Source organism: Notechis scutatus, chromosome 1, assembly GCF_049901735.1.
Source record: "Notechis scutatus isolate UNSWTSFEM ecotype Mainland chromosome 1, rNotScu1.2, whole genome shotgun sequence".
NCBI lineage: Eukaryota > Metazoa > Chordata > Lepidosauria > Squamata > Elapidae > Notechis > Notechis scutatus.
Window position 1 is genome coordinate 73,204,042 of NC_142009.1, and position 25,273 is coordinate 73,229,314.

The following is a 25,273-nucleotide window of genomic DNA, read 5'->3' on the forward strand; positions in this document are numbered from 1 at the left end:
GCTACCCCGACTTTAACAACTACCCTGGCAACAGCTTCGCCCACAGTTCAAAAAACCATAGAAGAATCGCTACCAGGGAAAAAACAAGCTAATGTCTCAAATGCCAATATACAATCAACTTTGCTAACCCTACAAGAATCAATGATGAAACTTCAAGAAATAATGATAAAAAATCATAACGAAACAAGAGCAGATATTAGTGAATTAAAAGAGGAGATGGGGAAATTAAAAGCTGAAATGAAAGCGGACATCCTTAAAGTAGAGGACAAAATTGGAACACTACAACAGGCCCTGGAAAAAAACGAAGCAACGATAAAAGAAGTAGAGACAAGGACGGAACGAATGGAAAGGAAATTGGAAAGGGTAGACGAAGAGCTAAAAAATGTAAGCAAAGAAATGGAGGACTCATTGGTCTACCTAGAAATGGGCAAGGCAAGGCGGCTGCATACTTGAGATTCCAGAATGTTGAGGAATCCAAGGAAGAAGACCTGGAGCAGCTAATGGCAGAAATACTGGCCGGACTACTGGGAAAGGATAAAGATGATATACTTAGGGAATTTGATGAAGTCTACAGGGTCAGTACCAACTATGCAAGATGCCATAAATGCCCGAGAGAGGTCCACATTCCCTTTGCGAGAAGGAGTGTCCGGGATATAATATTTAGGATGTCCAGAGACGGAACAATTATGTATAAAGGCAAAGAAATTTTCGTTCTTAAGCAAATTCCAAGGAAAGTAAGAGAAATAAGACGAGACTATAAATTTCTAGCTACTTATCTAAATTAGAAAAGAATTCTATTTAAATGGTTAATTCCGGAGGGGATGTTAGTTTCATGGAAAGAAAGGAAAATTAAAATAGATTCTATGGAAAGGGCCCAAGATTTTTATGAACAACTAGTAGGTATGGAAGATCAGAGTAGTAAGGAGGAATTGGAAAGAAACTCACAGGAAGACCAAAGTTGAATGAATGGGAAGACCACAATCCAATTCAAATAACTTGGAAGGGTAGGAAAAAACCAAAGAAAAGATGGACATTAAACACCCAATTAATAAGAGAAAAAGAGTATACTAATAAATTTAAGGAGGAATTAAACTATTTTTTAAAGGAAAATGATAATGGTGTAACCTCGAAACAAAATATTTGGGATACATTGAAGGCAGTAATAAGAGGTATAACAATCTCTTATAATGCTATGAGAAATAAAGAAAAATATGCTCAGAAAAATAAACTATAACAACAAATTAAGGAATTAGAAACTCAATTACAAAAGACCCCTAAAGATCAAAGAGTACAAAATCAGATAACAGTCAAACATAATTTGAATTTAATTGAACAAGAGAAAATGATAATAAATTTGAAAATGACTAAACAAATTTACTTTGAGCATGCTAATAAACCAGGAAGATGGTTATCTTATAAATTAAAAAAAAAGAAAGAAAGAAAAGAGATTGATCTACCAATTAATAGACGAGAAGGGCGACATACAACAAGATATAGAAAAGAAAAAAGACATTGCACACAAATACTTTGAAGAGTTATACAAAAAGGAAGAAGTTAATGAGGATAGAATAAGAAATTACTTAGATGAAATGAAAGATAAAGTAATCGGGGAAGAATTGATAGAATTATTAAATAAAGACATTACTTGGTCCGAATTGAAATCAGCAATAGAGAATCAGGGAAATAATAAAGCCCCGGGGCCAGATGGGATCCCGGGAGAACCATATAAGGCAATTGCAGAACAAATTGGACCTCTTATGATGGAAGTGTTTAACGATGTCTTATTGGCAGCCAGAATGCCGGACTCATGGAGGGGAGCATTGATTTTGCTGATCCCGAAGGAGGAATCTGTTCTTAGATATATTAACAACTACAGACCAATTTCACTCCTAAACACCGACTACAAAATATTTACCTCCATCATAGCTAACAGATTAAAACGAATTTTAAATTTGTATATACATGAAGACCAAAATGGATTTCTCCCGACTAGACAGATAAGGAATAATTTAAGAACAGTAGTAGATGTTTTAGAATTTTATGAAGCCCACCCCGAAAAACAAACGGCACTTATATTTTTAGATGCAGAAAAGGCATTCGATAATTTAAATTGGCAATTTCTAATTCAAAAAATTTATAATATGAATTTAGGCACTAAATTTGAAAACATCATAACAACAATTTATGATACACAGCAGGCTAATATCATAATAAATGGGGAATATACTCGCCCAATAAAGATAGAAAAAGGAGTTAGACAAGGTTGCCCACTCTCACCCCTGCTCTTCATATTCTCTCTAGAAACATTATTAACACGAATTAGACAAAACCCAGAGATTAAAGGTTTAAAGATTAAGAAAGAAGAATACAAATTGCAAGCATTTGCCGATGATATGGTTTTTTTTATGGAGGAACCAATAGAAAGAGGACAAAAATTGATAAACGAACTAGAACAATTCGGTGCGGTAGCAGGACTCAAAATTAATAGGAAGAAAACAAAACTAATGACTAAAAAATTTAACAGAAAAACAGAAAAAAGATTTAGAAGTAGTTACAAGAATACAGGTGACAAAGAAAGTTAAATATTTAGGAATATGGCTGACACCACATTGCAAGACACTTAAGGAGAATAATTATGACAAATTGTTGCAACAAGTAAAGAAAGATCTAGAATCATGGGGCAGGCTGCAACTTTCATTATTGGGCAGGATTGCTTCTATTAAAATGAATATTCTCCCAAAATTTTTATACTTATTTCAGACAATTCCAATTAAACTACACAGAATTTTTTTTGAAGAACTTAACAAAATAACTGTTAAATTTATTTGGCAAGGGAAAAAATCTAGAATAAATTTAAAGGCAATGCAGGATTTGAAAAGCAGGGGAGGGTTGGCACTTCCAAATTGGGAATTGTATTATACGGCAGCCTCTCTAGTATGGTTAAAAGATTGGGTGAATTTAATTAATAAGAGAACGTTATTGTTAGAAGGCCACGATTTGCAGAGGGGGTTTCATGCCTTTTTATGGGAGGTAGGGAAAGTTAATCAGTCATATTTCCATAGACATTTAATTAGAGATTCACTATTAACCAATTGGAAAAAAATACGGAAAAAACACTACCTAAAAGTACCGATTTGGTTATCGACAATGGAGGCGATGGATGATTCACCCAAACAATTTGGACATTACCAAAATGATTAAATATAAGGATTTATTGGATACACAAGGAAATTTGAAATCGCGACAAAAACTGCAAGAGCGGGGATTTAAAATCGATCAGTGGGTATATCTCCAAATTTATAGTAGATACAAACAGGATAGGAAAGAATTCGGAATTAACAATAAACTCCAGCAATTAGACAAAATTTTACTAGGATCAGACAAGAAAAATATAACTAAATTTTACAACTATCTATTAGAAGTAGAGTTAGAAGAAGAGACAGTTAAAGGGAATATGATAGCCTGGAATAGGAATGTAGGACGGGGTATTACTTTAATAGAATGGGAAAAGATCTGGAGTAGAAACAATAAGATCACAAAATCGGCAGCATATAAAGAAAACGCTTATAAAATGTTTTACAGATGGCACCTTCCTCCCTTGAGATTAGCGAAGATACACCCCAACATGAGTCCGAAATGCTGGAAATGTAAAAGAATAGATGGAACCTTTTTTCATATGTGGTGGTCCTGTAAAGAAACCCAAAAATACTGGCAGAGAATTAGAATTTGGCTGGAAGATATAACAAAAGAACAGATTGAGTATAAACCAGAGTCCTTCCTGTTAGGGATTTTCGATAAACAGCTATCAAAAAAAGTGAAGTACATAACAATACACATATTAACAGCGGCCAGACTAGCGTTTGCTCAATGTTGGAAGCTACCTCATATACCTATAGAACAGATTCATCAAAAAAATCTCAGACTGTGCAGAAATGGACAAACTAACTTTAGCCTTAAAAAATAAAGATTCTTCAATATATTATAACAATTGGAATTGCTGGTATAAATGGTTAGAACAAAGACAGATTCTATATCAGAAGGTAAAAAAAGAATAGGACAAATCTATATGAGTGATATATAAAAATATATATGGATGAGGTGTGCGTATATGGCATAAATCAAGAGAAAAGATCTTACAAACTGTCGAAAATGAGAATGTTTTTAAGTGTTCCTTTTTTTCTTTTTCTTTTCCTTTTTTCTTTTCTTTTTTGCTCTTCTATTTGTGTATGTGTTTTTGATTTGTTTTTAATTGTAAAATCAATAAAATTTGTTTAAAAAAAACAACAGAAATTTTGGGCTCAATTGTGGCCATAAGTTGAGGAGTACCTTACAGTTACTTTGTAGACTATGAGGGTTGAGCAACTAGACTTTTCTGAAATGTACATATGTATATGCCTCATACTCTTATTTTAGTTTCAGCAGCAAACCTTCAGATGGGATAATTTGTTTGTTTACTACTCTCGTTGCAGGTGCTGCTACCACATCCTCCTCTTCTTCCTCGCCTTCCTCCAGTACCATTACGGCAGCAGTTATGTTAAGTTTAGCAGACCCACCCGTGTCCAATTCATCACAGAATGGAATGTCAGTCGAGTGCAGGTGACAGCAAGACTTGCCGAAGCACTTTGCACTTAATGGCTGCTGAGAGCCACTTTTTATACTGCACAGTGGCACAAAATTCAGACAAGCACTATTTTGTATTTAAAAAAAATCTTGACAAGCTAACTTTGCACTTAAGTGCACTTTTATGAAGAAAAAGTACAACAGACTGCTTTTCCTCAAGCAATAATTGTTTCCAACTTGTCTGGGAATTGTATGTTGAATGAATTGAAGGCCTTCCACTGTGGCAAATGGAAGTTGTTCACTGCCAGTAGAATCAATGTGGTAAGCGTGCAGTTTTGGGTAGGCCAAATTAAAACATTAAAGTGGCTTACTGTTCATGTATTCCCTGGTATTTTGTTAAAGCTGGAACATTTGATATTTTTCCATTCTTTAGGAAAAATGAACCTATTTTCATTTTTACAAGATAATTGTTTTTTAACTGTTGCCTTAATGGTGACTATAACTGTACAAGTCAAGCACAGGTAATTCAGTTCCAAACCTGCCGTTAACAGGATGTTTCTCATCAGATTGACAACCAAATATAAGGATTCTGCTTAAAAGGCTGACTAATGTTTACAGGTTTGAATTAGGCAAAATAGGTTATCGTGGGTTTTTGATAACCCATGAATTGGAATGAAACTACTGTACTTTGCCATTTTTCTATAAATCAGTATTTTTTTTAATTTTGATAAAAATACATTGTGAAAAAGGAAGAAAACGGCTAACAAAACTGTATTAAATCTTAATGTACAAAGATTGTATTTAGCCAGTTTAAAGTGTATATTTATTCATAATGAATTATAACACTTATATTTTTGTGTTTTCTTGTAAAAGTTTCTTTTCAGTTAAAGCAACAAATATTTCATTAGTAATGCTTATTTTATTATGAGCTGCAATTGAGAGGTCTTCAAGAAGGAGTAAAAGGGTGTTAATATTAAGTCATTATTGAGAAGAACATTGCCACAAAGGGATAGTTGTTTATAATATAAATAGCTAACTGAGTGGTTGAAATGATTTTTTTTAAATTGCCTTGTAAAAATTCAAAATCAACTCAGCTGTTTTCATTTCTATTGACTTTACGTTGTATGGAACCCATGCCCTCTCGTTTGGCACTTGTATTTAATTACACAACTTTGTAAGACATTTGTATATTGCGGGAGTGTTCATTCGAGCTATTTAATACCTGGCACTGTTAATACACAGTACTTTACTGTACAGATTGTTTTACTGTTTTAATTGTAGTTCTGTGTACTTCTTTTGGCTGGGCTTATGGGGGCTGGCATGTTTTTTTTTTTCTGGCAGTACAACATGTAAGAATTTCAAACATTCTGTTTGTAGATGCTAGAGTATCTGAATCTTTACATTTGACTTTTCTAAGAAAAGCATTTTCAGTCTTAGTAGTGTGTGTTTAAAGGTAACTGATTTTATTGAAAATGGTTTCAAACTCTTCAGATATGTACAGGACTGTAAAAATTGTTGACAAACATTGAAGGAAAGGCATATAAAGAAAAGCTATAAAATATATATTAGGTTCTGCAGACAATGGAATTATGTAATATATTGTACAAATGTAAGCAAAGGCCTCTGAAATAAAATGCCATAGTTTGTGAATACTGGATTCTGTTTCTAACAGTTTAATTAAGACATTTCAGCATATTCAGCAGTTTCAGCTGTAAATCCAGTGTTGTTCATTTGTTGGTCATAATAACATTTGTTATTGGGGCAACATAAATAGCTAACTGAGTGGTTGAAATGATTTTTGACCAAGTTTAAAATTCAGTTAGATTTCGGGCCTAAATTATCAGGAGTTCCTAATATCAAAAGTGCCCAAAGGGGGATGTGTAAACATTGATCAATGAACAAGGTAAAAGAGCTCAAGCCCTTAGGTAGGCTGTAATGCTTTCAAACTCCCTCATACCTGCAGAGATTTCTGTCATCTTGATTTGGGTAAGAACCTTTAAATATTCCCCCCTATTCTTTCTAAGAGAGGAAGTTGCAACTATATAAAAAGAAAAACCCAATAATCCATAACTGATCTAATTAGAAATTAGTACCACTGATACTGCTCCAAATTTTGCAGACATTGTACTGGTCGTCGTGACATACAAAATAAGAAAAAAGAGTAGACCATTGTGTTTTGTTGTAGTTATCTATTTTGTAAGCATTTTTGTCCAAAGAAAGGTTTGGAATTCTGGTGGAACAAATGCCTTAAATAAGATGCAGTATTATTTTTTTCCTTTGGCTTTCCTTCTGAGAGGAACAAAGTAGAGGACATAATTTGGATATGCTAAAGCAGAGGTGACAAACTCACATCGTAATGGGAGGGTCATGTGATGTATCGGGACTTTTTCCCCTTCGCTAAACTGGGTATGGGCATGGGCAGTAGCGGCCTGCAGCCCGGGAGTTTGACAGCCCTGTGCTAAACAATCCACTGATAGAGCTATGTATAATTGTTACAGATGAAGTAAACGTATTTTAAGCAGCGTGCACCAGGACATTGTTCATCAGTAAACCATAATGGGGCTGTCTCACTGAGTCAGAAACAATTCAGCATCTGAGTGTTTTACAAATTGAAATGTTGTATTCTGCTTGAAAAGGATACTTAACTGCAAAATGCTCTTACGACCAATCCTTGGAAAGCTGTGTTACCTTCTTAAAATAGTTTCCAATAAAAAAACAATACTGAAATAAGCAGATTTCTACATAACATAATTTATAGATTTAACAATAAATATAATGTGGAAAGCAATTTGGCAACAATCTCTCATAAAATATTAAACCAGTGTAGCTCTAAGTGGGGTTTTGGTCTTTGGGACTCACATTAATAAATTAAATAGAAATCACATTTTGATAAACTGGTCAGTTGAGCTTCCTGGTTGTAAATGCAAAAAAGGAGTTTCACAAATGTAAAAAAACCCACTTGTTTGATACAAGCTATGTATTGTGAAGAGTTAAAAGTTGCCATATAACCACATTAAACTTTGCTTATAAGCTTGCAATATTTTTCAAGTACAATAATTAAATTTAAGTGATATATTTTAAAAAAACTGGTTGCAATTTAATCTTTTTATCTCACCAGAGAAGTCAGCATATCCCAGTAGCACTGAAGCTGTATTTCAGTAAGGCTTGTGTTTATAACTACAGGTGAAACTCAAAAAAATTAGAATATCGTGCAAAAGTTCATTTATTTCAGTAATGCAACTTAAAAGGTGAAACTAATATGTGAGATAGACTCATTACATGCAAAGCAAGGTAGTTCAAGCCATGATTTGTCATAATTGTGATTATGGTTTACAGCTCATGAAAACCCCAAATCCACAATCTCAGAAAATTAGAATATTACATGCAATCAATAAAACGATTATACAGAGAACAATATCAGACCTCTGAAAAGTATAAGCATGCATATGTACTCAGTACTTGGTTTGGGCCCCTTTTGCAGCAATTACTGCCTCAATGCGGCGTGGCATGGAAGCTATCAGCCTGTGGCACTGCTGAGGTGTTATGGAAGACCAGGATGCTTCAATAGCGGCCTTCAGCTCTTCTGCATTGTTTGGTCTCATGTCTCTCATCTTTCTCTTGTCAATGCCCCATAGATTCTCTATGGCAGTGATCCCCAACCTTTTTTATGCCGCGGCCCGGTACCGGCATCAGCTGGGCGCCGCGGCCCGGTACCGGCATCAGCTGGGCACCGCCATCTTTTTTTGATGAAAAAGTGCTTCCAGTGAGCTTTCTACCCGGAAAAGCTCACCGGAAGCACTTTTTCATCAAAAAAAGATGGCGGCAACCAGCGGCCCGGTAGGACTTGTTCCGCGGACCGGTGGTTGGGGACCCCTGCTCTATGGGGTTCAGGTCAGGAGAGTTTGCTGGCCAATCAAGCACAGTAATCCCACAGTCATTGAACCAGGTTTTGGTGCTTTTGGCAGTGTGGGCAGGTGCCAAGTCCTGCTGGAATGAAGTCAGTATCCCCATAAAGCTCATCTGCGGAAATCTCCTGGTAGATGGCTGCGTTGACCCTGGACTTAATGAAGCACAGTGGACCAACACCAGCAGATGACATGGCAATCAACACAGACTGTGGAAACTTCACACTGGACTTCAAGCATCTTGCAGTGGGTGCCTCTCCATTCTTCCTCCAGACTCTGGGTCCTTGGTTTCCAAATGTGATGCAAAAGTTGCTCTCATCAGAAAAAAGGGCAGGTCTGTTTTTCTTTAGCCCAGGTAAGACGCTTCTGACATTCTTTGTTTTTCAGGAGTGGCTTGACAAGAGGAATACGACATTTGAAGCCCATGTCCAGGATCCGTCTGTGTGTGGTGGCTCTTGATGCACTGACTCCAGCCTCAGTCCACTCCTTGTGAAAGTCCCCAACACTTTTGAATGGCCTTTTCCTGACAATCCTCTCCAGGCTGCAGACATCCCTGCTGCTTTTGGACCTTTTTCTTCCACTTTCCCCTTCCACATAACTCTATTAATATGCTTTGATACAGCACTTTGGGAACATCCAACTTCTTTTGCAATTACCTTTTGAGGCTTTCCCTCCTTATGGAGGGTGTCAATGATGGTTTTCTGCACAACTGTCAGGTCAGCAGTCTTTCCCACGATTGTGATTCCTACTGAACCTGACTGAGAGACCATTTAAAGGCTCAGGAACCCTTTGCAGGTGTTATGGCTTAATTAGCTGATTAGAGTGGGACACTTTGAGCCTAGAATATTGAACCTTTTCACAATTTCTAATTTTCTGAGATTGTGGATTTGGGGTTTTCATGAGCTGTAAGCCATAATCATCTCAATTATGACACATCACAGCTTGAACTACCTTGCTTTGCATGTAATGAGTCTATCTCATATATTAGGTTCACCTAATTTATTTATTGAAATAAATGAACTTTTGCACGATATTCTAATTTTTCGAGTTTCACCTATACTTGGTGATGCCCAGCCAGGACCTTGTACTTCCTTCTCTTGAAACAGTTCAAACTATATTCTTAAGGGTTGTATTCCAAATGTGAATGCCCCTTGCATTCCAAATCTTGGAGTCTGGATCGGTAATTAGCATATGTAGCTTTACTGCATTTCCTGCATTGATGCAAAACATATTTACAGTAGAAATGAAAGCATATTTGTTACTATTGTTCTTATACTAGGACAATCTTTGTTTGAAAATAGAACTCTATTTTTAAATCCTGTGGAAGTAAAGGTATTAACACTTGAATCAGTTTATAACCAATCAAAATTTAAACTTATTTGCATTGTTGCAAGAGATATTTTGATTGCCTGAAATATAGCAACATATTCAATCAAATATCTTTTAAATTTGCAATGTAAGCAAGATGCACTATCTAAAACTCTCAGGATTGTTATGGGGAATGGATGCTTTTAAATATACAATATTTATAAATGTTTCAAGTAATATTAATATTTACAAAAATGAGTAATATTTGCAAAAACTGGAGTCAATAAAAAAATCAATGGTTGGGTTTAAAAGACTATAAAGCATTATTTAAGTTTGAGATTAATTCAAACTATCATTTTTGTGTGTTTATTGGTCCCTGAGAAAGTATTTAAAAAGACTTGGTCAACCTTATGCTGTAAATGTAAAATTGATAATGAAAACATACAATATGGATCTACCCCACTATCTTTCCCTTTCAGTTTAATATCCATACATTTGCTAATATGGGGGTTATAAAGTTCCCTAAGTTTTAAATATACAGATGTATTTTTGCACTATAAATGAAAAAAAAAAAAAGAACCGATAATGGTTTGAGGGCACTTAATGTAAAAAAAAAAAAAATGGAATGGACCATTATATAAGTAACAAGGGATTCACAAAGCTTGGAATGCATCAAAAGATTTCTATCTTCGAAGGGCAGTTTAATCGTAGGATTACAGTTCTGCATCAATACTGTACATGTTGACTATTCTTAGCCCGGTTCTCTATTGGCATAGCGGAAAGACCAGTTAAGCATTTGGTGGGGGGGGGGAATAGAGGGTCAAGGTTTTAATGACGTATTTAAAACACTGGATTAAGTACATGTACTGTAGCGTTCTCGTTTCCTGCTTTTTGCTCTCGAGGGTCCCTTTGCTACCATTTAGCATTTCCGAATAGGACCCCCAGCAGAGAGCGCGCAAATTCTTTTTCAATCGGGTCTATTCTCTCGATATGACGTACAACGCCGGCGACGGGGAGACAAAATCGGGATGCTTCAGCCTTGTGGTCGAAGTACTACCGTAATTAAACGCTTGCATAGTACATAGAAGAGTTAAATGGTAGAGTGGTCTTACCTCGTTTTTCGAACTCAGACTTCCGGGACAGAAATCTATAATTTCTGTCTCTACAAGAGGAAGCGAAAACAGTCTACTAAAATATATGGAGAAATCAAGTCTTAATAGACAGTGATAGCAGACCTTTGCATTTATCCAGGAGCAAAATATACTTCATCCTAATTTACACTTTTAAAAAAAAAAGATTTTATTTTATTTTTAAATATGCGGATTCCAATACATGGCTTTATTTTATATGGTAAGAAATCTGTAATTAGAAAGAGGCAGTCGTCTAAAGGCCTTGATACAAGGTTTCCCAATCTGGGCAATTTTAAGATATGTAGATTTAGGTTTCCAGATTTCTCCTACAAACAGGATGGCTGGGGAATTCTGGGGGATAAAATCCATGCATCAGAAACTTACCAAGATTGAGAAACACTGCCATAAAGTAATTCACTTCTGATGTTACGATCTAGAGATAGGCTGGGTTGGAGTTCGGTTCAATTTATTTGCTATTAAAACAGCGGTCATTCTCAACAACATTAAACTCAGCACACTGTGTTTCCTAGGCAGCTCAATCCAGCTGTTAAGCACACCTAGGCTTGATGGCTTGTAAATCAGCAGTAAACTCTGCATATATTTGGGTTTTTCCTTCTATCATATCCAGTCCTCAGAGACTGTCTGGGTAAGTCCCTGAAGTTTTCTTGGCAAGGTTTTTCAGAAATAGTTGCCATTAACTCTTCCTAGGGCTGAGGAAGTGACTGGCCCACGATCAACCAGTCGGCTTTGTGCCCAAGGCAGGACTAGAACTCATGCCCTTCCAGATTATAACCTGTTGCCTACACCAAACTAGCTCTCCTATATTAGTTACAGAACTTCAGTTATAACTACATTGGATAGCATACCCATGCTTAGGATCATACACTCCTGCAGTGCATCATGGATCATAGCTGCCAGCCTACTATAGCTTATTCAATAAACCATAGTTAAATAAAGACAATTTAACATGATCCAACCCTTCAGCTCATTACTGGCTTGCTTAAACGTTTAAAATGTTATTTAGAGACACCTGCTCAGGATGGTTTTGGAGTCAAACAAACAAGTAAAAACCCAACTTATTAAAGAAAAAAAACCCCACAAGGCTGGAAAAGCAAAATATAAAAAGCCAAGCCAAATACTGCAGAAAGGGGGCTTTGGGATCACACCTTGGCTGACAAAAAAAACAACAACCAGATCTTCAAACACCTTCTGAACGATGTAAGGATGGGAGCCACACCTATTTTTGGAAGGAGGTCTCACTAGTTTCTCTGAGCTTCAATCAGAATGCATAAAACCCTACCGAAATGTCTTTTTCCAGTCAGTCGATGCCATAAGTGCCAGAGCGCTCAAGTGTAGCCTAGGAAAAATCCGGACGACACCAAAGCGAACGTACCAGTGTTCGTGCACCCTTCCGCGAAGTTTGAGAGTCTCCGAAGTCTCCTCAACTTTGCTAGTTTAGATCTATGCTTGAAAGAGAAGGCGGAAATGGCTGCAGCAGCTCTCCGAGCGAAGATGAAGCGCACCCGGAGGGTTGAAGTTTCTCCAGCCTCAGGGTGAGGACTGCGGTTGTGTGAATGTTCGTTCTTTGTCCGTCTTTTCCTAAAGGGGTCTTGGAGGGCTTCTGGGGGTTGTTTTGTTTCTTTGGCCCCAGAGCCAGATCGCTTTGCCTAGGATCATGCCTTGATGGCCCCACCAAGAATGGCTGGAGCTCCAGTTGAGCCACGTGTTTTGCCCTCAAAGCCCGCTTTCCCATTTTCTCCATTCTGCTGAAAAAAGCACCGGTAACTTGAAAGCTGGTTTGGAGCAATTAAACGATTCAGGGCCAGTTTGATGCAGTGGTTAAGGCACCAGGCTAGAAGCCGGGAATTCTAGTTCTGCATTTGGCACAAAGCTCCCTGGGCGATCTTGGGGGCAGCCATTCTTTTGACCCTTGGGAAGGATGCAGTGGCAAGCCACTTCTGAAATCTTGCCAAAAAGACTGCTAGGACTAGCAGTACAGGCAGTCGCCAGCACTCACTCAGAGCCACACACAAAAACAGACATAAGTAGGGCATGACATCCTAGTAATAAAACAACATGAGCGATTATGTTTACAGTAATAAACACTGCATTAAGTAGCAATGCCCTGCAAACTGGCAAATTTTTTACCAGTAATACAAGTGTCTCTCCATACAAGATTCCACAGTTGCTAACATAATCCCTTCTTATACCTTTCAAAAACATTCTGAAAAATTATAAACAGTTAATGGTTTTGCATGCAGTTTTTTTTTCCTGTAGTGAATCCTGACCGACTTCTTTTTTAAAAAGGAAAATATATGGCAGGAATGCTGTTGCTGAATCAAGTGAAGATTATGTTGTGGGGCAAGTGGCCGGCAGCCTCTTTCAAAACAAATCTGCAGCATGTGATTCAGATGCCCTCCTACAACTCTTCAGTGCTCCTGGGGCTGAAAAACAGCCAATGTATGTTGTTGTGGCAAGAGTAAGTTAACTAAGTTGTGTTCTAAAATGGGTATGACAATAGCATCATGAAAATGCTGTGACCTATGAACCATCTTCAGACATATCTGAACAGAAGAACATATCTATAGTCAGTTGGTTTCCAGTCTTCATAAGGCCCTGTCGCATCAGGGCCCCAATTTTATGTAATCCCTAGTTTGTTACACCATAACCATCTAGATACAGCCATCATAGACAGAAAGGGAGTAGACCAGAGGTGGTATTCAGCAGGTTCTGACCAGTTCTGGAGAACCGATGGCGGAAATTTTGAGTAGTTCAGAGAACCGGCAAATACCACCTCTGACTGGAGCTTTTACAGTATCCTTCCCCTGCCACGCCCACCAAGCCACACCCACAGAACTGATAGTAAAAAAATTTGAATCCCACCACTGGAGTAGATCTCTGTTCTTGGATCACTGACTACTATAAAAGCTGGTATTCAAAGCAGGGGTGGGATTCAACCGGTGTTACTAATGGTTCGGTGACTATGTTTTGTGTGCGCTTTGAGTGCATGCGCACCTGATGCATACTGTGCATGCATGTTAAAAAACCTTAAGCTGTGCCTCCTGGACAGCTGAAAAGCGCTGTGCGCAGATGCACAGCATTTGAAAAGCCACTTTTTTCCTGCTTTTTCAACCTCCGCTATGCCGCACAAAGCAGCTGAGGTTGAAAAAGCAGGAAATAAAGGACAGGTAAGAGCCCAGGCGGGTGGGTGGGCCAAACAGCAGCAGACACAGTTCTATAGAGCAGGGCAGAACTGGTAGCATCCCACCCCTGATTCAAAGACATTAGTAACTAGCAAATTACCAAATTTAGCAAAATTATATGTGGATATTCTCATCTTCCTGGGATTGTGTAACACTTTAATTTTTCATGTTTGACTGTGTTTTAATTTTAAAAGGAAAGTAAGAAACGCAACCCTAAAGAAGAGGAAATTGACACAGAAATTCAAGATTCATCAACTAAAAGACAGCCTTTTAAAAAAATGAAGAAATCTAAGAAAGATACCTCTCTAGCAGATGAAACAGCAGCAAACAGGTAAATGAAAAACTATACAGAGCATCTATATGTATTATGCTTAATTCACGCATTGGTTAGTTACTATCTCTGGGTCCTAAGGAAAGGGCAGATTAGCAGTTTTAAAAATGTAGCATGCCTCTTAAAAGATCCTATTGCTATTAAAATAAATAGAAGTAGTCCTCAACTTATGACACAACTGAGCCCCAAATCTGTGGCTATGTGAGACATTTGGTGACTATGTGAAGACATACAATTATGTACATATGCTCAATTTAATAACTTGGTTATACATTTCTCATGAAGGGAGTGTGCTTTGACTCATGTAAGTGAAGCAGAAGAAGTAATGCAAGTGAAAAATAGGACTACCAAACTTTTTCCAACCTCAGAGGAAGCTGCTCAAATTAAAAAAAAGAAAATCCAAGTTAACCTGGCTAAAGAAAAGTTAAAGAACAAGAGGACTCTTTTTGTGGGGAATTTACCTGTTTCCTATACAGCACAAGTAAGTAACTTTGATAGCAGACTATTTGTACTTTCTTTAAAATAACAGATTATGTTAAGCATTTTTTTAAAAAATTACCATAGTTTTTGGACTATAAGACACAGTTTTTCACCCCCCCACCCCAAAAACTGAGTGGAAATGTTTGAGCATCTTATAGAGCAAATATTGCAGCGGGGGTGTGGTGGTGGTGCGCCGCCGCCGATCAGCTGTTCTAGGCGGCACTGATCGGTGGCGAATGGGCCACGGTGATCCATGCTGCCTAGAACAGCTGATCGGTGGTATTCCAGGAGGCAAATCCAATCACCAGTCAGCTGCTTGGCAGTGAAGGCTCCAGCGTTCCCTGACAGCCAGCTCAGCTGACCAGTGGTGGGCGCAACAGAGCAGAGCCCTGATGAGCCATGTACTGGGGCTATGATAACATGCTGAAGCTGACCAGGCTGTTTGCTGTTTGCTTCAAGGACGCCAGCTAGATGAATACTGGATGGATGCTGGGAGGCAGATTTTTTGTGCTTGTTTTTCTCCTCGTAAGCTAATGTGCGTCTTATAGTCTGAAAAATATGGTACATTAATAAATATGTACCCATCACTGTAAGCAACTTTAAGCAAAATACAGAAAAAAAGTAAAATTTTAAATATAAATCAAAGAAAAGGAAATATAACTGATTTTGTTAACCGGTCTTCCGGATGTTTGTATTCCCGGGATACAAACCAACAAACATTGAGGTTTGAAGTCTTTTATTTGTACATGTAACTCACATCCATCCAGCACTAACGATTTGAAATCCAAGTTAGGTTAGTGCTGGAAGCATTCGCCTTCCAGCACTCTTTATAGCATTGTCCCACCCATCTAATTGCAGCTAACTCCTAAGGACCGCCCTATGCTAAGTTCCCACTTATCCCACATTTCCTGATATGGCTAATTATGTGATACTTCCGTTTCCTGCGTCCCACAGCCTAGATCGCTCTACCCTACCTAACCCATCCCATCTATCTCCATAAACATCCCTTAGCACCCTGTATGTAAATCCCTCCCCTCATTCAGTAGAGTATTCATAAATCGGAGAGCACTGCAGCCACGTCATCGGGAATCTCCTATTCAGCCTCCAACTCCCAGGTAGCATTGCAAAGCAGCGTCATAGGAAATCCCCATCAGCTTCCCGCTGAATGAGACCGGGTTTGTTTACTGGAGGTTAGCATCTTTACTGCTGGTGGGCGTAGTTGAATATGGAGCCTGACAGATTTAATTTACACCATTCAGCCACCATTCAGCTAATACAGCTAATCCTTGACTTATGCAGCTGCAACCACAATTTCCACAATTGGGCCAGAATTTCTGTTGCTAAGAAAGGTGATTGTTAAGTGAGTTCTGCCCAATTTCACGCCATGGTTGTTAAGTGAATCACTGAAATTACTAAGGGAATAACAGTGTCGTTAAGCAAATCTGGATCCACCCATTGACAGGGAAAGTTGCAAATGGTGATCACGTGACCCTGGAATGCTGCAATCACAAATGCACGCCAGGTGTTAAGCGCTTGAATTTCAGTCACGAAACTATGGGGATGAGTGACGGTCATGAGTGAGAGGGCGGGTCATAAGTCACTTTTTTCAGTACCATCATGACTGAACCGTAGCTAAGCAAATGATTTTAAGTCAAGGACTACCTTTGGTCTGAATATATAATTCATTAATTAAGTTTCTAATTGCCTTCTGCCCCAGGGTGAAATTGTTCAGTATGATTCCATCTCGCCCTCCATTTTATCTTTGCAACAAGTGCTTGGGATCATGTGATTTTATGAATGTTTGGAGAGTTGCATTTGGGTCTCTGTTTCTAATCCAATCCTCTGACCATAAGGGCTGTAGATGTGGCTTGCATGTATTGACCTGCATTGGTGAAAGCAAAGAGCTGCACACTTGCTGTCCACAATGTGAACCATTTTTTGAAGTCTGAATCTGTTAATCCAGTGGGCCCTGGGGCACCGGCGACCAGTTCTGTGGAGAGAGGTTTTTCCGTGGACTGGTGTTGTGGTTAGCCGGCAGCAGGTGCGGACAGCTGAGGAGAGCGAAGACTCAGATGAGGGGCCAGGACCATTAGGAAGTGGATTGCTGCCTTCAGAGATTGTGGGGGCTGGCAGCAGTGATGAGGAGGTTCCCGAGGAGCCTGTGCCAAGTGCATGTGCGCACAGGGCTGCTCGTAGGAAAGAGCAGCTGCAGCAGCACGGGCAACTTGGGAGTAAGGCTGCAAGGTAATGGCCCCTCCTTCAAGAAGATAAAAGCCAGCTGTGAAGCGATCGTTCTTTGTAGGAAGCAAAAATGTTTTGAAACTCCAGCCTCATGGACATTGCAGTATCTTAAGTTGGTATTTGAAGACTTGTGTTGTAAAATATTTCTTATCTGTTATTCTTGGCAGCCTTGCACAGTTTTGGCGAGGCTTGTACTTATCAAAGTTAATTAGTTTGCAGCAGCCTTTTAACCGGGGATTCTTAAGAATCATTAAAAGGTTTCTGTTCCTTTTGGTTCGTGTTTGTTTTATTGGAAAAGGATTTGGGTCAGAACAACCAGAGGGGGTGTGGTCTCGTGTGCTTTGCTTGTTTGTGCGGCCCAGTTTCTGGCATTCCGCGACCTGGTACTGATCCACAGACCAGGGATTGGGGACCCCTCTGTTAATCTATTGTAACCATTGTATTGTGCTGACCTACTGATTTTGTAAAGCACATTTTCTGTTGCGAGTAAATGTGCATAGGGAAAGAGGTATTTTATGTAGAGGTTTTTTGGGTTACTCTTTCAACTTAAAAAGAAACCCAGTTACTTTTGGATAATGTTTTCGGTTTGATTAAATCCTTAATAATTCTGCTAGAAAAAACCCAACTACTTTCTTTTTATTGTATCCTTTAATCATTGGTCAAATAGATATTATTAGGGTTCCTGGTGCTCCATTCTTTGTATATGGATTAAGTGTTTGCTGCCGTTTCTCTAACACTGGTATATGTCTTGACCTAATAAAATTATACCTCTTTGAATTTAGATGCTGAAGGCATTTTTCAAAGAATATGGACAAATTGAATCAATTCGTTTCCGTTCTTTGGTATGTTATTTATTTCATTTTGTGATTCTTTACTAGTAAGTAATCTCCGGTTCTGGCTTGCACAAAATGTACCATATATGGATAGTCCTTGATTTATGACTGTAATTGGGACTAGAAATCTAATAAGTCATTACAGTGATAAATTGAGGCACCCATGCCACTGGAAGTAATTTTCCAGTCTTTTTTTTTCTGCAGCAGCCATTAAGCAAACGTCATAGTTGTCAAGTGAATGCTGCAGTTGTTTAGTGAATGAAATGGGTTGTTAAGCAAAGCCATTCATTTAAATGGTTGGCTTTTGTTGGAAACCAAATATTGTTCAATATTTAAGTAGGCTAGGTGGGGTTTCTTTCTCTCTAGGGGCACCACTCCTGGGAATAGCTTCTCATTGAAAATCAAGCTTGCCCTCTCCCTACTGGCCTTTGGAAGCTATTAAAATAGAAATTAATGTGGAGAAAATTGTCATGAATTTGTTAATTTATGGTGCCATGTCTATTATTTTATTCTTTTTTATTGATAGGCATTTCTATCGATATGTTATTTTGAATTTGTTAATTTATGGTGCCATGTCTATTATTTCATTCTTTTTTTATTGATAGGCATTTCTATCGATATGTTATTTTGAATTTGTTAATTTATGGTGCCATGTCTATTATTTCATTCTTTTTTTATTGATAGGCATTTCTATCGATATGTTACATAGATGTTTAAATTGTCATTTCATTAAATTTCATTGAATATAAAGCCAGTGAGTCTATTGGTTATAATTGGGTGTAAAACCAGCAAATTCATGAAATTTGGTCAACTGCTGAATGCATTATGTAAGAGTATGTAAGACAATTCAATTGTTTCTAAAAAGTCGCCTCAAGTTTTATAATGGTATGGAAAGTATGCATAGAGTTACATGTGGAATGACAGATTACTGGATAACATACATTAAACAACTTGGTTCTTTTCATTAACATTTTTCTCAGCCTAATCTTTTTTGAGTTGGCTCCAAACTAACATGTTTGGAAGATACAAATCCCTTGGCTTGCACTCTACTATTTTAATTCTCTTTTTACTGAACCTTATGAACAGATTACCAATAGGTCTTCTGCTTGTTGATTTTCTATCTGCTTAATATTTACATTAAATGACTGCTGCTAGTAGGACCATATTGTATTTATTAGACAAATGGAGAAGCAGATAAGGAGGAATAGGAGAATACTGTATCTAGGAGATGTGCATAATTTAACCAATGTATAATTTCCCTCCATCGTTTCTTTGTGAGTTCAGGATAGATCTCTGACAGCATGCTTAACCTTGGAATCAGCAGCGTAATATAAAAAAATATTCTTTTTCCCCCAGGAAAAGAGAGAGAGGACAATTTTTGCATACATTCTTCTCAGTTGAAGGCTTGGTTCCAGGCTGCTTCATTGTAGAGACTTGATCTCCCACTGAGGGCTGTATGTGTGTGTGTGTGTGTTTTAGTGCTATAAGCTGAATGCTAGCATGGCTATAAATGCTTTATCCAGTTTATCTCTCCTGTAGAGTTGGGTTGTTTGTATTTTAAAGAAATTGTAAACGTTCATAGTATTGCTAAATAACGGCTGCTTAATCATATATTATTTTTTCTCTTTGAAGATTCCAGCAGAAGATGCAATATCCAAAAAAATGGCTGCTATAAAGTATGTGTTGTAATTTGTGCATGAGAATAGCTTTACAGGTTATACTTTGTTGATTCTTATATTGGGGTTATTACATCTTGGCTTTAGAAATCTGGATGACCACTAGGTAGCTGCAAAGAAATATTTTTTAAAATGTCTAGTTCTTTGCTGCCACACTTAATTATGTTGCTGGTAATGGGTTTTTTTGTTTTTTTGCAGCCTGGATCTGTTAGCCCTAATTTAAAATAAAATGTTTATAACAGAAAATAATGATGTATCATACCAGTGCATTTTGCTTATATCAGGGCATCTTTCATATTCTGGGCCAACGTAAAAATTGAAAATAGCTTTGCAACATGTAACTTACTTTTGTAAATTATAGTAAAGTTTTAATTGTAAAACTGGAACAGACCTGGTGCAAATAACGGCTTCTTCAAATGCTAACTATTGAATTAAGAGATGGCCCTGTTCCTTCACCATAGCAGAATTGCCTTATTTATAAAATTTTGAGAAATTGTAACTAAAAGAGTAAATGAAGTTGACTCTTTGGCTTGCAGAAGCCAATCTGTGGCTTTTCAATTGGCTGGGGAAACAGCTGTAGGCTATCCATGGTTGAGCATAATCTGGATTCAAGAAATTATAATGTATTCCTTAAAAAAATATATCGTCCCTCTTAATTCTGAATTTAAACAGGATTTAAATTTAAATGTTATATAGCAATTCACAAGTTCTGTTATGATTAGTGTCCCAATTCATCTTTATATGATGTGACTTTCATTTATATAATATAGAACAGTGATCCCCAACCTTTTTGACGCCGCGGCCCGGTACTGGCATCAGCTGGGCGCCGCGGCCCGGTACCGGCATCAGCTGGGCGCCGCCATCTTTTTTTGATGAAAAAGTGCTTCCGGTGACCTCACCGGAAGCACGTTTCATAAAAAAGATGGCGCCAGCGCTTCCAGTGAGCTTTTCCGGGTAGAAATGGCTTTCTACCGGAAAAGCTCATCAGCAGATAGCGCCGCCATCTTTTTGATGAAACGTGCTTCCGGTGAGCTTTCTACCCGGAAAAGCTCACCGGAAGCACTTTTTCATGAAAAAAAGATGGCGGCGCCCAGCAAGCCGCGGCCCGGTAGGAGTTGTTCCGCGGACCGGTACCGGTCCGCAGACCGGTGGTTGGGGACCCCTGATATAGAACATCCATCCTCTGGAAGTTAGATTGCATTTGTATTGCTGGCCTCCAAGAAATTATTTAAGGCTAAATTGTTCTAGAGGGCATTGCTGGAATGAATGGAGACGATTGCTGTATTTTTATTTGATTGTTATTGTAACACATCGTTATTTTTTTATGATGTAAAATATCTGGAGTTTTTTTTGAGTCTGGCATAAAATATAATAAATATTATGGTTTATTTTTTTCCCTTTAGGCAAAAACTACACCCTACTATGAAATATGTTAATGCTTACGTTGTTTTCAAAGAGGAATCTGCAGCAAATAATGCTTTAAAGTGGTATGCCTATTTTTTTTAATTATCGTGCTGTTTAAGATATACAAAAGTCTTAATTATTAAATACTATTTCTAAGATAAACAATGTTCAAATCAAATTTAATGGTAATTTATTTTGTTACTTAATTTTTTTCTGGTTTCACAGTAATGGAACAGAAATTACCAGTGGATTCCATATCAGAGTTGACCTTGCTTCAAAATCTACTTGTGTAAGTAACTCCTAAAGGTGCTTTTTCAAAAGGCAACTTCAGAACTGAAGAAGCTTCTTGGATGAGAAGTGAAATGTCTTCAAGGAAAAACAAAGTCCAGTTGCCTTTTGAAAAGCACTTTGGGGACAACCATGACATGACTCTCCATAGACATAATTCAAATTCTATATTTTTTTCTAGGTTTTTCTCTAAGTCCCTGAGTCAGTTCTTTTTGTTGTTTGTTTTACAGCATGATAACAAAAGATCAATATTTGTAGGAAATATGCCTTATGGTATGTATTATAATTTAATGTTAATCAATTCAAACAAATGTACACTACTTTGGTAGAAATTATACTTTTGCAGATTAATGGAGTGAGTATATCTGTAAAGATGTTAACAAACTTAAATATACAAGGTGAAATGTAATAGTTCCTTTGTCAAAAATGGCTGAAAAGTATAACTATAGGTATTGTGACAATTGTTTATAATTAACACTAAGTAACACCTCTTCAAGCCAGAATGTCTCAGCTCACTTGTTTTAGTCCCGAACTGAATTTTGTTTTTGTAAGTTCTTGATTTATAATTATGTATAAACATATGTATCTACAAATGCAGATAAAACAAAACAAAACAAAAAGGTGCTTTGAATTGGTAAATTTGTAACCTAGTTCATGAAGTATGCCAAAATAAGATAACTAAAACGTAAGTAAGGGGCGTAGAGCTATTTCCTTGCCAATACTGTCCCAATAGCCTTAATCTTTTTTTAAGCAGATAACTGAGTGGCAGCAATTATATTTGTATTTGTTTAAAAAAGAATAGAAACTTTAAATAGTAATAGAAATTTGGTCAGATTACTAAAATGGTTGTGTTTTAATAGCTGCACATTTCTAAAAAAATGTTGTATTTACAGAAATTGATGATGAGACTGTAAGAAACCACTTTTTGGAATGTGGAAATGTGACAGGTGTACGAATTGTGAGAGATCGAAACACAGGCATTGGCAAAGGATTTGGTTATGTTCTATTTGAGGTATGTCAGTTATTCAATGGTTGCAACAACAAATTTAGCATGGCTTTAAATCATAACTATATTATTTATTTAATCTAGCATTCAGTATTGCACTCGGGATAGCAACACAGTAAAACCTCATGATAAACAATTAGGAATAATTAAACATCTCCTAAATAATTCATTGAAACTGCACAGAACTTCACTAATACTCATATCTAGACATCTCCCTTGTATAGTAACTTTACAAAGAGAGCACTAATCATCAAGTATTTTCATGAATCTTGCACGCTTACTCCATTCTTAAAGATGGTAATCTTTTATCATCCAGTAATAGTTATTAGGAGGATTAGAATGGTGAACTTTACTGGGGGGGGGGGGAACTCATTTAGCAAAAGGGGTATATTTGTGGGTGTAAATCAGTCATCAATAATGTTCTCCCAGCAATAAAACCTGAAACCGAATAATCTGGCGATTGAATGTTCAATAAGCTAACCATTTTTTTGCTGTCTGTTGAAATAACAGCAGTAATTAAAAATCTGGCCATTAAAAATGATGAGATGGGTATGCCATTCTCTGCCTTGGATGGACAAATCAGCAAAGTTTTGAAAACAACAGGCAATGCTATAACAGAACACTAATTTTAGAATCATTCTGTTAGCAGCTTATTTCATTCTTTCTCACTTTTTACATATTTACACTTAACCTCCAGTAACCCAAAGCATGAATACCTGGCATAGTTATTGATCGATCATTTGAGGAAAATAGGAGAGCAAAATCATCATCATCACCATACCATCATCATTTGCAGTAATCAAAAATAGTGTTAGAACTCTCCTGTGTTGTTTCTTGTGACAACTGTAGCTAATGGGTCTGTGAACAGCAAAACTGATTCATGATGTTATGATACAAATCCTTCTTATACACATAGTTGGATTTCCCAATGGATATGTCATGCTTGAAATTAAAGGGCAGTTGTTAGAGTAGAATGTGGCATTAAGTAATCGGAAGTCTGCTTCCTTGAAGGAATTACTTTTTGTCTTCTATGTACTGTGCAGATCTACTTTGAAGTGTCCCTTACCCTCCAAATCATCTGTTAAGAGTGCATGGGGTTGTATTGTGATGAGGGAATAGCCCTCCTCTTCTCAATCCATGTAAGAGGAATTTTAAGAGTTGCTGTTTTTTTCTTCTTATTCTTAAAAGACTACAGATGCTGTACATCTTGCTCTGAAACTAAACCAATCTGAATTACAAGGAAGAAAGCTAAGAGTGCAACGTTGTGTAAAAAGAGAGAAAGAAGAACAGAAGAAATCAAACAAAAATGCAAAGAGCTCTGTTCGGTTGAAATACACAAAGACTACCTCTCTAAATACCCAGAAAGGATCTTCTAATTCTTTTGTTGGTGAAAAGGCAGACCCAATAAAAAAGAGCAAAAAAGCAAAATCCAAAAACAGCATGAAAATGAGGAAACCCAAATGATACAGTGTTAAGATACTATGTTAAGATACTTTTAAATAAAATTTATCACATAGATAATCTTTTGGAATTCTTACATATTTTATCCCCACTTTTACAATATAGATGGTCACCTAAATTAATTTGCAAAGGTAACATTGGAAGATTAAAAATTCACAGTAGTAATTTATGACTATTTTAATATCTTTTATCTGTTATCTTTATAATGTAAATCAACACCAGAAAGCCTCTCTTAAAGGGTTCTAGTAACAGGCAATTAATTATTTACAAGTGTGTTCTTTGTAATGTTTATTTGTCCTTTCTATTAAATGTGTGTACATTAACATTATGAATAATTTCATAATATGAAGTTGGAAAGTGGTATAAAGCTTACACTGGAAATTTTTAAAATTATTTCATGTTGGCCCTGTTTTTTGTAGTAGTACAAAAGTACCTACAGTATTTGGTTATGTGCTAATTGCTGTTGGTAACTGAAATGCAAGTCTTTCTTTTTCTTTTTTATGTCTCCACAATCAGTTGTTTATTTTGTTGCTTGAATCAGAAACAGACCATAGAAATCTAAAATTCTACAGATGCAATCACAGTTATTTTTCAAAACTTGGTAATTGATATTTTAACCAGAAATGCAAGGGATCTAATCTGGAGTGCAAGTTTTTCCTGTGTATTCATTAATAGATCTTTTTTATGATAACCTGGCCATTTATTAATCTAATTGGATCATCCTCAACTTTCACGTTGCTAGCTGTAATGATAATTATATAAACTTTTGAAAGAATTGGGTAGGGAATAAATGCTATTTAACTCAGTCTTCATTTAGTATCTAATACTGCAGTTTTCAAATCTTTAAGAAGCATTGTACAGTATCAAGTATTTCAATGTTGAGTCTTAAAAATACAGATTATTCTGATAGTGATTTATTTAATGGTGTCAGAATTGTAAGATTAGAGACTTTCCCCCCCTGGAAAAAAGCAGATTATACCTATATTAATTTTGTTTCAATAGATATTTTTTCTGCCTTTTTCAAAGCTTGTATTTTTAGTATCTAGTTGCCGCTTTTTCTTCATCACATGAAGAAAGCATGCATCTTGTAGCAGGACTTTTATTGTAATTGCTATGAGGGATCAGGGTATTCTAATAAAACGTCTATCTCGGGGTTTCTAAGAAAACGTAAAATTATGGCCTGGTTCTGACAAAATTAAAATAGGTTTCCTGTCCGTCCACGTTAGTATGCTCCTATTTATTACAGATGATAGGTTCTGAGAAAAAATCATTTAGCATTTGTTGAAAGAAAAATCCTTCTGGGTTCAGTTCCAAGTGGGGGAAAAAGACACTGGAAACATGGAGGCTATTTGGAAAGATAGTTTAATGATGGGCAGCAGGACCACATGGCTTGAAGCTCCAAAGTGAAAAGTATGATCACATGCTTCAAGGTGAGAAGAGGTCAAGA

The 25,273-nt window shown here is 37.0% G+C and overlaps 2 protein-coding genes across 7 annotated transcripts in view; both read left to right on the top strand.

The window, feature by feature from the left end:
- ARID4B (AT-rich interaction domain 4B) overlaps nucleotides 1–6,210 on the top strand; it is a 91,675-nt gene extending 85,465 nt beyond the window's left edge. For all 5 annotated transcript variants that reach the window (XM_087967680.1, XM_087967687.1, XM_087967682.1 and 2 more), the window contains one exon: nucleotides 4,470–6,210. In XM_087967680.1, the coding sequence (XP_087823806.1) occupies nucleotides 4,470–4,600 (131 nt within the window). In that variant the 3' untranslated portion in view covers nucleotides 4,601–6,210. The remainder of the gene's footprint in view (nucleotides 1–4,469) is intronic.
- Nucleotides 6,211–12,366: 6,156 nt separating this feature from the next.
- Nucleotides 12,367–23,886, top strand: RBM34 (RNA binding motif protein 34). Of its 2 annotated transcripts, none has more exons than XM_026669431.2 (11): nucleotides 12,367–12,456; nucleotides 13,211–13,382; nucleotides 14,301–14,437; nucleotides 14,723–14,918; nucleotides 17,941–18,000; nucleotides 19,624–19,667; nucleotides 21,071–21,154; nucleotides 21,297–21,360; nucleotides 21,590–21,632; nucleotides 22,253–22,371; nucleotides 23,554–23,886. In XM_026669431.2, the coding sequence occupies exons 1-11, from the start codon at nucleotides 12,389–12,391 to the stop codon at nucleotides 23,827–23,829; spliced, it is 1,263 nt and encodes a 420-aa protein (XP_026525216.2). In that variant the 5' UTR covers nucleotides 12,367–12,388; the 3' UTR covers nucleotides 23,830–23,886. The 2 variants fall into 2 exon arrangements, with proteins under 2 accessions (XP_026525216.2, XP_087823792.1); XM_087967666.1 differs by having other exon boundaries at nucleotides 13,226–13,382.
- The last annotated feature ends 1,387 nt before the right edge of the window (nucleotides 23,887–25,273 follow it).